The sequence below is a fragment of the Falco naumanni genome, chromosome 3 (assembly GCF_017639655.2).
Source record: "Falco naumanni isolate bFalNau1 chromosome 3, bFalNau1.pat, whole genome shotgun sequence".
Taxonomy (NCBI): domain Eukaryota; kingdom Metazoa; phylum Chordata; class Aves; order Falconiformes; family Falconidae; genus Falco; species Falco naumanni.
Window position 1 is genome coordinate 39,506,551 of NC_054056.1, and position 14,642 is coordinate 39,521,192.

Consider the following 14,642-nt stretch of genomic DNA (forward strand, 5'->3'; position numbering starts at 1 on the left):
GGAGCCTTGCAAAACTGCTGTTTTCAAACCAGCTGTAGAATCTTTTCTTTTTTAATAAGCACAATTGGCTTTGAGTGCTTTGTCAACATGACAAACCTTTTCCACCAAAAGCAGAGCATTTATTGAAATGCAAATGAAAGTGAATGTAATTTGTAGTTGCGCTGAATCAACTTTTCAAGACTTTAATTTGCATTTGAATAAAACTATTTTTTTCAATGTGAAACATATTTGAATAGGGTTTTGAGACTAAACAAATTGATATACTGCTTTTTCCATCAATTTAAAAGTATTTTGATTTCTTTATGATAGGCAACTAATTAAATACTGAGCAGCTTTTTATGTTTACGTATTATCTTCAACTGGAGAGCAGATTCTCAAGATTCATTAAAATAGTCCATAGCTCTTATATTAAACCATTGTATCAAGTAGCTCAATTTTCAGATCCAAATCAATTGCTTGTACCATTCTGACAATGTAGATTCATCTCTTCAGTTCACCATTGCTGACCAGGGCTGTAGAATCTAACTTTTAGCAATTTAATATTCTTCCTGTAATCACCAGCAGGCATACAGTGATTCTTGCATTTTTATTACTCCACGACACCTCAAAAACCAGAAGAGAATAGAAAATAATACTGAAAATATTCTGTTGTTATTTATTATCGGATCACTGTCATGTAGGAACTTGGACTACTGGATTCAGTTTTGGTTGTACCAACTCAGATGAAGTATAACTGGAGGTAAACAGATCCAGAGATGGGGGCATAGAGTTTCCATTTGAAGAGCAGAAAAAAATCTGAATCTGCCAGATTGAGACACTGGATGAAGAGCTATTGAAAAAAATCCAAAACCCAACCCCAAAACAACAGTCCCTTTTATACAAGGGACATCCAGTGAAACTGAGACACTAATAAATTAGTTGTACAAGGCCATCAAGGTACAAAACTGCTAAATGTATAAATATGCAATGAGAATATCCATATTTACATTATAGAAAAGAAAAGTTGCAAGCATATGACTTCATGTGAACCATAAAGCTCAAAGCTGAGCTTCAGGCAGGTCATTTCATATCTGCTTGCTATAAATGTTTTGCTTATTCTTTTTTTAAAAAAAATCATCCACAGAATAATGGACTGAATATAAATGCTTATTTAAGTGGAATTTAGCACCATATACAGCTGCAGCTGAAATTTTTCGTTCAAGCTGAGGATTTGTGAGTCAGATACATTTAAAATTATGTATGTCATGGTGTTGACAAAGGTTTTAAAAGGCATAAAATCTTCAGGTGTAGGCATCTGGTATCATATCCACCATGGACACTACTCTGGCCAAGAACCTGACAAAATATTTCTATCCTTAACACCACAGAAATACTATCAACTGGGAAGTGGTATTGGTAAGGCCACATGATAACATTTAGATAAAACATGTAGTGTGTATTTTCCCTACGGTTTATGTGACAACACACATTTGCCTACTAACACTAATTGCTGTTAGCATAAAATATAACTGCTGGAGAAGTATTTGTATAACATTCAGGCTCAGGCAGAGTTTCAAAAACATTAGGACTTTCAGAGTATTTACAATAGCGAACAGTGCAGCAAGTTACTGTTTAATGGAAGAGTCCACAGGAAATGTGCACAGATGCCACTAACTTTGGCATTCCATGCATCTCCTGCCCTGTGCAGCACTATGAATGACTGCAAAGAACAAGCAGAAAATTGAAGAACATCTAACAGGCAGAAATGGAATATTTTTTTTCATTGAATATACTGGAATAGTAACACTTCCACTGTCTTGATTGTATCTAACCTGCTAAAATAAAACTAATATAACCTGCCTGGTAAATACTCTTAAAAACCTTAATGGAACTGATTATCACTGCTGGGCTCTACTAAAAAAAAAATTCTGAAAACACAAGAAAAATAAGTTAAAAGCATTACAGAAGAATGAAGGGTCAAGTGAGGAAGACGCTTGCGTCAGAAGAAATATCCTGCTGCATGGATTTCTGTGAGGCAGGGAAGAGAAAAATCTTTCTGTCCCATGAGTCTTCCTAAGAGCAGGATGTACCTGAAGCTAACACCTAACAGTGGATGCAGCCAATGGGAACAATAAAAAATACACCTTGTCAAAAATCCAAGCAGATGAACAAACAAAGCCCCACAACATGATTTCACCATGTTCCTGAGTACCAGCTAAGCAGGACCTGGGCTTCAGAGACCTCCAGCCTGGAATCTGCACAAGGGCACGAGGCACAGCCACATCTGATGCTGGCCACTGACATACCAGGCATGACTGGCCCAGGAAGAGGGGGAAAAATAATAATAAAAAAAGGCATTTTAACCAACCACCTCATAGTGGCTTGAAGAGACGGTGGCAGCAGGTAATGTCTTATCACCAGCCATACAGCTACAGAGAGTAGTAGCTGGAGAGAAAACCAGATGTCATGGGAGTAAGAAATGGCTAATAGCTTCACTGAACTTCTGCTTAGCCCTGCACACGTTGCAGTCATTTGTGGAACAGGGGGGCAAGAAAGCACGCACAAGAACCCTGCTACAAAACCTGTGTGTGGCTCCGCATGTAAAAAATATAAATGTTCCCACATGTGGCCTCATCTTCAGTTACGCAGGATGCACCAGATACCAAGTGATGAAACACAAAAAACCTTCAAACCACTAAATTTTGACAAATATAGCCTTGGGGTTTTATTTAAAAATACATTTAAAAGTGTATTCTTTCAGGGATGAAATTTGTGGGCAAGAACATTCCCTGCTACACACACACCCCAGTCTGCATCAGGCCCTAATCTGGAGTGATCTCAGGTCCAACCAGCAGCTGTCCTTCTCTCTAGCTAGACCAGACTAAAGGTCATTAGTAGGAAATATATATATACATACATACGTACAAAGTATCCCACCAACACAGACAATCACATATACTGGATCTTACCGGTAGCTGGGCCCCACATCTCTGCTCTCCCCAGTTGCCTCATAGACAGAGACACACACACCTGCACATGGGTCTCAGTTGACCTCCAGACCCCGTGGCCTCTCCAGCAGCTGGCCTGAACCTCTTGGTCCCTCCAGTAGCCAACACCTCCAGCTGTCTCACAAGAGACACACACGTACCCTCACACCTGCTGCTGGCACCTCTGACAAACTGGTTCCGGGACAGAATTTGTGTAGAGCACAGCAGGACCTACCCCTTCCAACCAAGCCCGAGGCCTGAGTTTCCATCCCACTGTACAACAGATACTCAAAATTATTATTTAAAACCACCTCTGCATTTTTGGAAAGTAACTAGATTTCCCGTGATAGCAGACTGCAATTATTGAGGAAATGCATGAGGAAGATGGATCTATGAGCTAATGAGTAGCATGGCTCTTGGAGAAACAGCAGCTTGTGTCTCTGCTCATTTCCTTCTTCACTTTGGACAATTCAGTAGCCTTTCCTTGCCTGGGTTTTCTCTTGTATAAAATGAAGGCAAGTTTATCTAGGAGCAGAGCAGAGCAAGAGCTGTTAGTAACATGTACATAGCTCACAGGTGCTGAGATAGAGTAACAGAAGTACCGAAGACAGAAAGGAAGAGTTATGAGCCTGATTCCTAATTACATTACCGGTAAGACCTACTGCACTCACTTTCTCTGAAGCTAATACTCTTTTTCCCATTTCTAGTTCCAAAGTAAAATTGGAATGCAGTTAAGCCAAAAATTGTGGCCTTGGAAGTTAAGCTCCAAAGGAAACAAGCAGACGGCAATACACTACACATTCCCCAGGAATGATCGAAAATACGATAAGGCTTATGTGTGAAACAGATTTAACAAGCACAGCAGTTGACGTTTCCCTGTTCGTTTGAGGTAAAAAGCAAAGTTAATCAGCCAAGTGCTGGTTTTTTTTTGTGTTTTCTTTTTTCTGGTTGGTTGTTTGCTTTAAAGTCTTTTTCTGTCCTATTCAGAAAGTTGGGCAGAACAAAAGTATTTATGGAGGCAGAGTCAATATTACCAAATAAACCAGTGTCTGGAGAACCCCTCAAAATGTTTCAGCTCAGTGATCTAAGATTTCTTAGGAAAAAACCCACTTCATTTTGGGTAAAATGCCGTCAGATTCACCTCCAGATCATGGTTGCTGGTAACTTGGAATAGTGAAAGAGGGAAAAAGCTATTCCTCTACTGCCTACAAACTCTACAGTTTGCAACACAGCCCCTGCCTTATTCCAGAAGCTTCTTTTATTTTGAAATTTAATCAACTTGGACTTTTACTTCCAATACCACCACGCCCCCCCACCCCCACCCCTGTGCCATTCAACACCTAAGGTGCCATTTACTAGCTAAGTTCAGTCCTTAAATGGACACACTAGTCATGTTCTGTGATTTTGCCATTTCTCTCATCTGGTCTTGTCATTTCTCAGAAGAAACTTCTCAAGATACTCAATATCTTCAGAGGCTGCTAGAAAAGCATGTTCATCCTATTTCTACTAATATTCTAGATTTCCTGAGAAGTTGGGAGAGAAGGGGGAAGGAAAGGGAGAAGAAATAGAGATGCAAGAAACACAGAAATACTACTTCTGCTTCCAGGTGCAGTAGAGTCAGCTTGAATTGAGAAGCAGCAAACTGAAAAAAACTGGCACGAGTTTAGTAATTCAAAAAGTAACCCCTCTTTTGAAACTCCAGATTAAAAGAAAAATTGTAACCCTATTTCACAAATTCAGTAACATTCAAAACCTGACGAGAAATCAAGCCATAATGAATGCTTTACTATTAATGCTTCTCTGGAACAAAAGCTTTAGCGTAACAGCCAGTTCTTGTACCAGCACAATCACCACAGTACGCCTCTCAAACGTAAGAAACAGCACACAACTTCTTTCAAACCACAAAGGAACGCTGTAACAAAGGAATTCTGAAACTATAAGGAAAAACACATACATGGTATTTCTCTAATGAAAGAAAGCTTAAAGAAAGAAAAAAAATGAAAGAAAAGATCCTAAAAAAATCCCTTGCTTAGCTTTAGAAGACATAGTAAGATCCACTCCTGTATGCTTTTCCACAAGACACACTGAGAACTTATAAACCAGCATTATCCAATTATACAAAGACACGATTGCATTGAGAAAAACGTACAAGTTCTTATTGCAAGCCTTCTCCACCTCCATGATTCCTGGATCTCAGAAGACCTTTCCTCCCTGCCTTTCCTGCTCGTTCAGTGTCACTGAATGTGAATGCAAAATTACTTCCTTCAGGTAAGACATGGTGGTTTTTGTTGGGGTTATTTTAATTTGTTTGAACTTTGGGCTCTGCACCATGCAGTTATAAATTAAAGAGTAAGCTGCAACTGGTTTTTTGTTGTTCTAAGAGATCATAATAAACCTCACGCGCTTCTCTATGGATTTGCCACTACATTACTAAATAAAACAAGTGTTTTAGTTTTGTAGAGTACTGATAACAGGAGAGGGGCAATGTATGGATACCAGTTGTATACCAGGTCCTGTCAAATGTAATGCACACAATCAGAAAAGGACAGAACTGTTAATACTGCGAAAGGTGTTACGCTACTGCCTGTAGTATTGCTAAAACGGTCAGCGCAACTTCTGTACTGTGATATGTAAGTAACACAACAATCGGTACCTGTAAGAGATCTGGGAACAGCTGCAACCTGCAGTCAGAAAAACATTGATTTTTCTGTAAACTTCAAGAACTTCCAAGCAGCACTGAAAATAATAAATCCTAAGAAGACACATGATACAATAAGTGCTATTTCCAAACAAACTCCAGCTAACAGAAAGTAGTTAATGATTTATTTTTACTACTGCAATACTGATAGCTTTTTTCTTTTATTAATAATTCTTAAAAACATGTAAAGGTGACTGGCTGATCCAAAATGTTGATGTTTGTAACACCTTAGTAATTTCCATTAAAGTTTAAAATCTGAGTACTTTTCAAAAAAAAAGCATTTCTTATGTGCCAAAGATCAAAAAATGCACTGTTTACAATTACTGTAAGCCATCTCTCCCTATGGAGCTATTTCTGTAGAGGTTACTTGACAGTGATTGATATAACCGCTCTGCTGAAGAATTTCTGCACAAGGTTTTAGTTGATCTCTTCCAAGGATATTTAAATAATCATTACAGAGGTTATATCAAAACCTTAATTCCAGTGACTTCACTAGAATGTTTCTTCTTTAAACACGATTTTATTCTAACTATATTTTTTATTCTAACTATATTTTTCCTTTTTTTTTTTTTTTAAGTTTACCTACCAATTAACTAATAATCATTAGACAACCACAAGATTTGGAATAAGTGATATGGTTCTGATTATGCATCAGGCAAAACAATAATTTTCCCCAGGAAACAATGATTTGTCTAAAATTTATTTTCTCATGCTTTGTGTTTATCTTTAAAGATCTAAGTATGACAAGGAACCAAGAAGACAACATGGATGTTTAGAAAGTAGAAAAAGCAGAGTGAAGAGGGATCTGAAAAGAAGCATGAACGACTTATACTTTCACTCTTCCAACTATTTACACTCCAAATGGCCTTTGTTAGAAAGAAAACCAGATACTTCAACAATTTGCTTTCAACAACTTGATTTCTGCAGTGGATTGTCATATGTAGGGGCAACTGCTTTCAAAACACTGTATTTTGCTATGTCTTCAACTTAAAAAAAAAAATAAAATTAGTTTAGTAATCTGAGAAGGAATTTACTAAGCAATATTTCTCCAGCAATCAAATTCAAGCCAACTGGTGAGTTTGCTCATAAATTAAACCACATATATTTTAGAGACAGGAATGAAAAAAAAGGTTTTAAATAACTATGCAGGAATATCTAATAAGGTTCAGTATGGAGTGTAGCAAAACTTTTGAGATATGATGTAATGACAAAGCTAACTATTTAAAGAAAACTTTATAGAGTTGAAATTATGCAGTAACCTTTCTGTGCAATATTCTGATCATTCATTCCTTTTGTCAGTAACTGTCATTGTGCAAGCTGAAAAAATATGAATAGTCTCAGGAAGTATCTAGGAAGTGTTCAAATAAATCTTGGAAAGTGAGTAACATATTTGATGACTCATTTATCAGCATCATATTTAATCTCTCTAGCTTTTTTGTGTATACATTATAGGAAAAAAATCCACATGATGTAATGTAAACATACAATTATACTTCTACAAGTATGGAAGTTTTTACTTTCTACATTAAACCAATCTTAAAATGAGAGAATCAAGGCACTGAAACAGCCCATTATACAACATCATTAAAAAACCCCATACACTTCAAAAGGCAGCCTGGTTTGTTGACACGTAAAAGGTTTCATATTCCTGCTTGAAAGGTCAATAGAGAAAATTAAGATTTGGGTGACTACAGACAGCACTTTTGACGATTACTTTTAGTCAAAAGCATATGGTGAAACAAAGTCTTTTCTGTGTTTCAAGGCATAGGGAAAGCTAAGTATTTAGCTCCAAACATCCTGCAAATATCGTTTTGCTTCTCGGAGCATGACCAGGGTTTTCATTGCTTCCAATTTGTCGGTTTCCATTTCCATGCTTAAAATGTCCACTACAGCATCATTTACACCATCAGCCATGTGCTTCTTATCTCTGCGGGGGAAGGAAAAAAAAAAAAAAAAAAGAGGAGGAAAATGCATAATGGTATATTTTGTCTTTTATCAGTAGCTTCAGAGGCTGGATAATATTGGAAAAGAGGAATTATAAAAAAAAAAATCCCCCCCAAAATATAGTTTTTATATTATATGAAAAGATTCTTACTGAGTATTCATGTAGCTGAGCACTGACAGTAATAAGGGTTTCTCTCAGGCATTACAGTTTTCAGTATGGTGTAATTTATAAGAAAAAACCCTTGGAACCATAGTTGAGCTGTCACAGCATAACTGTTTTCTTCTAGGGAGAACTGGACTTGCTGAATTTATTATTATATCACCATATTGTTCCAGAATTAAAAAATACCAACACTAAAACCAAACCCTCATTTATTAATAATGTTATTATTAATAAAAATAGCTGACACTTATTCCTGCAGGGGAACATACTGAGATTTGGCTCCATATTCAAATAGTCTGTCCATTCATCAACAAACTTCCTGAAAGTCTCAAACCTCCAGGTAAGTTATCATCCACAAATAAAACAAAATCCACTTCCCACTGTAAAATACACTATTATCATTATTATTATTATTACAGAGCTCTAGCGTTCTGGCCAACCCAAGTCTGGAACACAGCAGAAGACTGCTGCTATCTCACAGCTGTGCAGTTAGTTTATCATCACATGTAGTCAAATACCTCATTTTCTCAAGAGAAATCTATTAGCCTGAAACCTCCTACAGCTTGAATACTAAAATAAAAAAAATAAAATAAGTGACTAAGGCCAGTGGAACTGTGTGGTTACAAGCTATACTTTCAAGACTATATTGGAAAAAATGGAGATAGTGATGGAATTCTAGTGTTACAGGAAGGCTCTTTCAGCATCATATGTTGGTCCTTTCTTTCAGACAGCTCCAAGTCTTTCTGAAGCCTCAAAGTTCTGCTACCTCTGTTCTCTTTCTGAGACACTCCATCTTCACTCTACTCACCCACATATATAGAAGTAACCCCTCTCTTGCAGCAGGACTCTGGTAATGTCCTTAGCATAAAGCCTAATGACATCTTGCACATATTTAGGCTGGGTTACTTCTGCAGTCGAAGAGTCTCTTGAGAAACAAACCTTAAGATGAGTTAAGGTGCCATTTTCAAGAAAACATCTGAGCTCATCTCTGAATGAAAAGCAATAAAAACTGTTAGAAATGGCTCAGAGATAAGCACTCCCTCATGAATACAAAATGAATGCTAAAGAGTGAACTTGCTTGAACAAATAGTCTCGATCCTGATGCCGACAACCGAAAAACAGCCATGTCTCTCCAAATTCCCAGTCTGTATGTTCTTCTCTGAGCTTCTGCCTAAACAGAGAAAAAAAAAAAAAAAAACCCAAAAAAAAACGGGATTGGATTTTCAAGTACAGAATATAAACCATCTATAACTAAATGCTTTAATAAACCTCTGGATTGGCAGAAATGTGAAATGCCTTAAGGTATATCACTGCCAAAGCCTCCTTATTTGACTTTCCTGGCAACTCACTTTTGGCCCAGCTCCAAATCAATCAGCTTCAAAGAGGTGTTTTTTTGCCACGGTTTCATATTGGAATAGCCAAGAGTGACACTTCCAAACATCTAACAAAACAATCCTGACTGCTGAATAAGGAGATCACTACCCTTTATCCTTCACTGGAAGCCCTATAAAGACACTTAAGAAAACTCAGCACAAAGCAGTTTCAGCATGCTTTCCATTTAGCTGGAGAATTCTGCTAGACTTCATGATTAACCATCTATTCACTACCACATTATCAGAAGACTCACTACATTTTCTTGAAATAAGGCTGAAGATATTACTTTAGAGGTTTTTTTAGCTGCAACTTTCTAGTTACTGCCTGAGAGAGGTTTCATTCATAACTGATCAAATGCTTATGAAATGCTATGAAATGCAAAATACTTCTGAGAGAGAAAGACAGATTTGGGAATTAAAATTAAGGAGCAAGTATTGTACATAATGATTTGGTTAAAGCAGAAGCATGCAGTCAGAAACATCGCATAAAAATTTCACTTTTCTCTCAAATAAAATGTTTAAAAATAGCTGTTACAGGATGCAAGAAACTCCATTATTGCTGGAACTAGAGTCATGTAGGAATAGTATGTGTTGGTTACTTATAAAACTTGCGGCCATTCCCACCCATATATTCCACTCTCCCCATTCTTCATTTCCTCCAAATGTTTTTTACGTATTCTTGGTGACGTAGCGTCTGTTACTTTTCCAACAAGCATCTCTTTGCCTTGCAAAATTACATTGCTGAAGTTGGAGGGGAAAAAAAGGGATCTACCTCCACTCAAATGCAAACCCACAAACCTAAGATTACTGCCCAGTTGAGGGTTCAGATGCCAAGCTCCTCATCTTAAAACATCGAAATGTGTAAACACATAGAAATAAGAGAATGTGGGAGAAACCTTGACAATCATCACACGAAGGCTTTTAATATAGATGCCACTTCTGAAAGAAAGGGATTTTGAATACCAAACTTAAGCCAATCGATGCTGTTTTTAAAACTACCAGCCTCTCACAGGACTTCCACTAGCAGCACATAGATAAAGATTTAATTTCTTATTACTGTTTCTCCAGTTCACCCCAATTCCTCATATACCCACTGTGGATATTCAGTACAGTCAGATGAAAGCATTAAGTTTTACTCACTTGAAAAACAAATAAATATAAAAGCACTGCTTGTTTAAAATTAATAAGACTCTCTAATCAGCATACCAGTGTTACAAAAAGTAAAAAGAAGGAAAACAAACAAACAAAAAGAGATTAACTGCATTTGTACTCAAAACCTGAGGCTGCATTTTCTTGAACATAAAAGGTCTGCTTTCCAGGTAACAACTTGTTACATACCTGTGTTGTAGGAAACCAATAAATGGTGAAATTCCTGTTCCTGGACCAACCATCATGAGTGGGACAGATGGGTCTGCAGGTAAGTGGAAAGTATTGTTTGGACGAGCAAAAATAGATATCTAAAATGAAATTAGATAGGATACAGCTGAGGAATATTCTTAAGCAGTGAAAATACCATGACATTTTTAGAACCTTCAGGATATTTACATAGTGTATGTGTCCACACACCTTTCCAAATCCCAAAGTTTGGAGTTTATTTTTAATTTCACAGATATTTAGAATAAAATTTCACATGAGTTTCTGAAAAAACCCCACACCATATTTACAAATCTATTAATCTGTATGGAGGAAATCTAGGGAAAAATCACACAAACCTGAATTTCTGAATATGAAAGTTGACTGCACCATAAATTTGGCAAATACTGCTACAGAATTCATGGGAAGTTTGGTGTTTGTAGTCAAAGAGAAGTAAAGCTAGTTTATTGCTATTTTAGGCAACTCAACCTTTTTTTTTTTTTTTTTTTTTTACATTGTAGACATCTAAAAATATTCCAGTGGAGATAAAGATTTGTTTATAGCAAACTGAAGCCTAGGGATACTGAGATTGCCTTCTTAATTTTCATAGAAGTTTTACATGATCTCCAAAAATGCATATGGGTGAGGGCAGGCAGACAACTGCTCAAAGATCTTTGAAAATGGTTTATATCATTCTACCAATAAACTCTAATTCTGACCTTCAGACCTGTGTTTGAAAGGAAGTCTAAATATAATTTTCATAGCAGCTCCACAACTATTCTCTGAGGCACGGCTAACAACATATAGAAAACAAGAGATGACAATTTTTAATTCTTTAATATATTAGTCAAAACTCAGCAGCAGCCATAGTAGAGTTTTATCCATTCAAGTCATAAGCAAATACCTGATTTATTTTGCATGTTAGTAATGAATGGATTTTAATTTACTTTCAAGCTTAAGGAAGGAATAAGGCACTGGACCAAATTTTTTAAACTTTGTTCTGTCAAGCTCAGTGGTTTAGCACTTCTCAATTCTTATCATTTAAATCACTACAGACAGTACAGTGTTAAATAGGATTATTTCTCTGGTTTCATGATGATAAAAAAAATAATGTAATTCCTTCTGTTGGATGGCAATACTTGTATTTCTGTAATACTTACTACTTCAAAACACATTTGAGTCAGGAAGCCATTTTCTCTGTTAATGATTCCAAATTGGTGATTCCTTAAAAAAACACTGCATATGGTGAACACATTTATATTGTAAAGTGTCTGCAATTAACCTAAGATATTTTTGCATAAGATCACACTCATCTATTTTGTATTGGTATTCCCTCTATTTCTGCAATCTGCATGTATTGCTGCACATTTATCTATGCTGAATTCTAGCTTGCACAGCAGATGTAAATAGTTCTGAACTTTATTCAGACTCATTTTGCAATAATCGTTCTTTTTCAACTCCATCTATTTTTCATGTTTGATCTTTAATATATTGCAAATCAATTAATTTTTAAATAAAGAGCAGATGTGAGTACTGGAATAAGATATATGATGCACATATTAATCAGTTTGTCTTTTGAGTTAGTTTTAAAAAATGAGAATAACTTGTATGGGTTTCCTTTCCACTTTGAAGAATCAACACCTTGAATTATTGGCAGTTTTCTTGTAACCAAAATCTGTGCTTGCTTCCTTTTTTCTTAATCAAATATAGATTACACTGGCAAAAGTTCTTTTGTCAAATTAATTATATATAGTGGAATTCCAAATTTTTTATAATTATCTTCCACCGATTAACTTTGAAACTGATTAAGTTACATAGATTCTCCACCACAAAATGAAGAGAGGCAAAAAATCCCAGCAAGTAGCTTCTCTTAATAATACCCACTATGCCAAACCATCTTTGATGCCCATCAGAAATACCACAGACAACTGTCCCCGATGTCGTATTCAATAATCTGGCCTTTGCAAACTGTGTGAGACCTGACAAGAAGTGAGTTTTATGATTTTTCCCATACTATTTGCCACCCTTTCCTGGAAGTGACCAAGTCCCTCCCTCCTACAACACTAACAGTCATAACCATTTAATTGTACAGTGGTAGTTTAGTCTACAAAAACATCATCCAAGACTCACTTAGGACTACAGTGTGGTGGAAAACAACTCTGGCCTTTCAGCAATGTAAAGTTTCACAACTCAGGTATCTGTCGATAAAGTAAAATCTAAATCTAGTAATTGAGCATTGAAGTTCTAGATATGCCTACAGAGGGAAGGGTAAACTTAAAAGTAGGGTAGAACTGCAAAATGAAGGTGTACACTGCCAAAAACCTGCATTACATCACAGCAGTGAACAAAGAAACTGCAGTTGTTTCAAACTTGCACAAATTTAACAGTTAAGAAGTTTAGATCTAATATTCATACCTTCTCAGTTGAAGAGCTTCCTCCCTTTGTATCCAGAGTATTTTTATTGCAGTGCAGTAGAGGTGCAACTAACTCAGCAAGCCACCCTGTACATACTCCTTTCCGTGAGACTGGTCTAGCAGGACAGGCAGGGAACTCCACAACATTAAATAGAAACCACAGTTTTCCTGGCTGATATAAGTTGGAACTGCAAAGACAAAAGTATATAAAAAAACCAACCAAAACCTGAGAAATAGCTGTACAATCTTATAGCAGGTCCACCTGCAGCCCAAACCATCTCAACTGAACCAACATACTCAGTGTTCAGCTAACTGTGAAATATCTATATATAGTTAGAAGATATCTTAAGGCTGGACTCAGAGGCCACTGCCTACAAAAGGGAATCCAAATTTCTACCAGATTCATACATGTGAGCTTGTTCTTGAGAACTCTATCAAAGTCTTGCCTGACACTTAAAACAATGTTTGAAATACTCAAACCCTGGTTTTTTCGCAACAGGGACAAAATCGCTTTTTCCTCCGGTTTTATCCCTCATTCCTCTCTTTCTTCTTTAGATTATAACATACACATACACATATTTAGGAAAAAAGCATTCCTAAATTACCAAGGAGATATAATTTGAATATTTCATTACCTTGACGCAGAATAGGATCTGGCTTGTAATTTAGGAAGATGTTCTGAGAAAATAATTAAAAAAAAAAGCATCCCTTAATATTTGATTCACTCCAATGAAAATATCATACAATGAGTACTTACACTATAACAGATTACAGCATATTATAATTTAACTGTAATTTTACTCCACTAACATTCAGTGTTGGTGGTCCAACAATAAGCTATTAAGACTCACACCCTATTTTGAATGGTTGTTAGACTTCATGGAACATCTGTTAGCGATTCTACAAGACGAAGCCACAAAAGTTAATTTACGGGGTTCTTTGTAAGTTAAAAACAACAGTAAGGTGCCAGAAGAGATGCCAGTAGCTAGTGGACAAGGTGAAGCTGAAATTTAGTTTTCCCCACTTTTCATCTAAGAGCTCAAAAGCTCTCAGAATAGGAATTGCTTGACTGAATCTGTATACAATGTTCTAGAAGCAGATGTGCCAGTTCAATTTCAAACCACTATAAGTACCTATGCAAATTTTTGAAATCACAGCTAAAAAAACAATAGACACAGGAGTTTACTGGGTATTTTTTTCTATGAGAAACCCACTATATATATCGCACACATTAATATCTACGTATGTATGTATGTATACAGAAAAGGTCAAATTCACTGGTGCTTTCAAAGGCATGACCTGCATGCAGACTGCACATTTTGGCTGAGGAGAAGGGCATATTAAAAAGAGAGACATATTGCTAAGTGAACAATATGGTGGGGAATAGTGACAATATGCAATCAATACCAGAAAAATCGGGCATAACAAATGCCAGAAAACATACAGTGGAGTGGAGTAACAGGGTAACATACAATTTAACTGCTTTTTAATTAGTTTTCCACATGTATCATGCTTTTGTAGTTGTTCCAACCAGTACCTGGACACCCTGACATATTTTAAAGATGCTTTGCTACAAAAGATAGTTGCAAGTCAGTTAAGAAAAGCTAGTTCAGTGAAATCACTTAATGAAGACACTAAGCCCACTCAGCACATTACTTCCCTAGGGGAACACTTTGCAAAAATTTTCAAATTTTCTTTTATTCAGTTCAGTTGCTAGAGCACATTTCATAC

The 14,642-nt window shown here is 36.4% G+C and overlaps 1 protein-coding gene across 3 annotated transcripts in view; it reads right to left on the reverse strand.

The window, feature by feature from the left end:
• Window positions 1–5,100: 5,100 nt before the first annotated feature.
• The window catches only part of MTRR (5-methyltetrahydrofolate-homocysteine methyltransferase reductase), a 32,397-nt gene continuing 22,855 nt past the window's right edge, over window positions 5,101–14,642 (reverse strand). For all 3 annotated transcript variants that reach the window (XM_040585473.1, XM_040585474.1, XM_040585475.1), the window contains 6 exons: window positions 13,547–13,589; window positions 12,913–13,099; window positions 10,483–10,601; window positions 8,850–8,942; window positions 8,580–8,759; window positions 5,101–7,591 (listed from right to left, as the gene is read on the reverse strand). In XM_040585473.1, coding sequence (XP_040441407.1) covers window positions 7,447–7,591; window positions 8,580–8,759; window positions 8,850–8,942; window positions 10,483–10,601; window positions 12,913–13,099; window positions 13,547–13,589 — 767 coding nt within the window. In that variant the 3' untranslated portion in view covers window positions 5,101–7,446. The remainder of the gene's footprint in view (window positions 7,592–8,579; window positions 8,760–8,849; window positions 8,943–10,482; window positions 10,602–12,912; window positions 13,100–13,546; window positions 13,590–14,642) is intronic.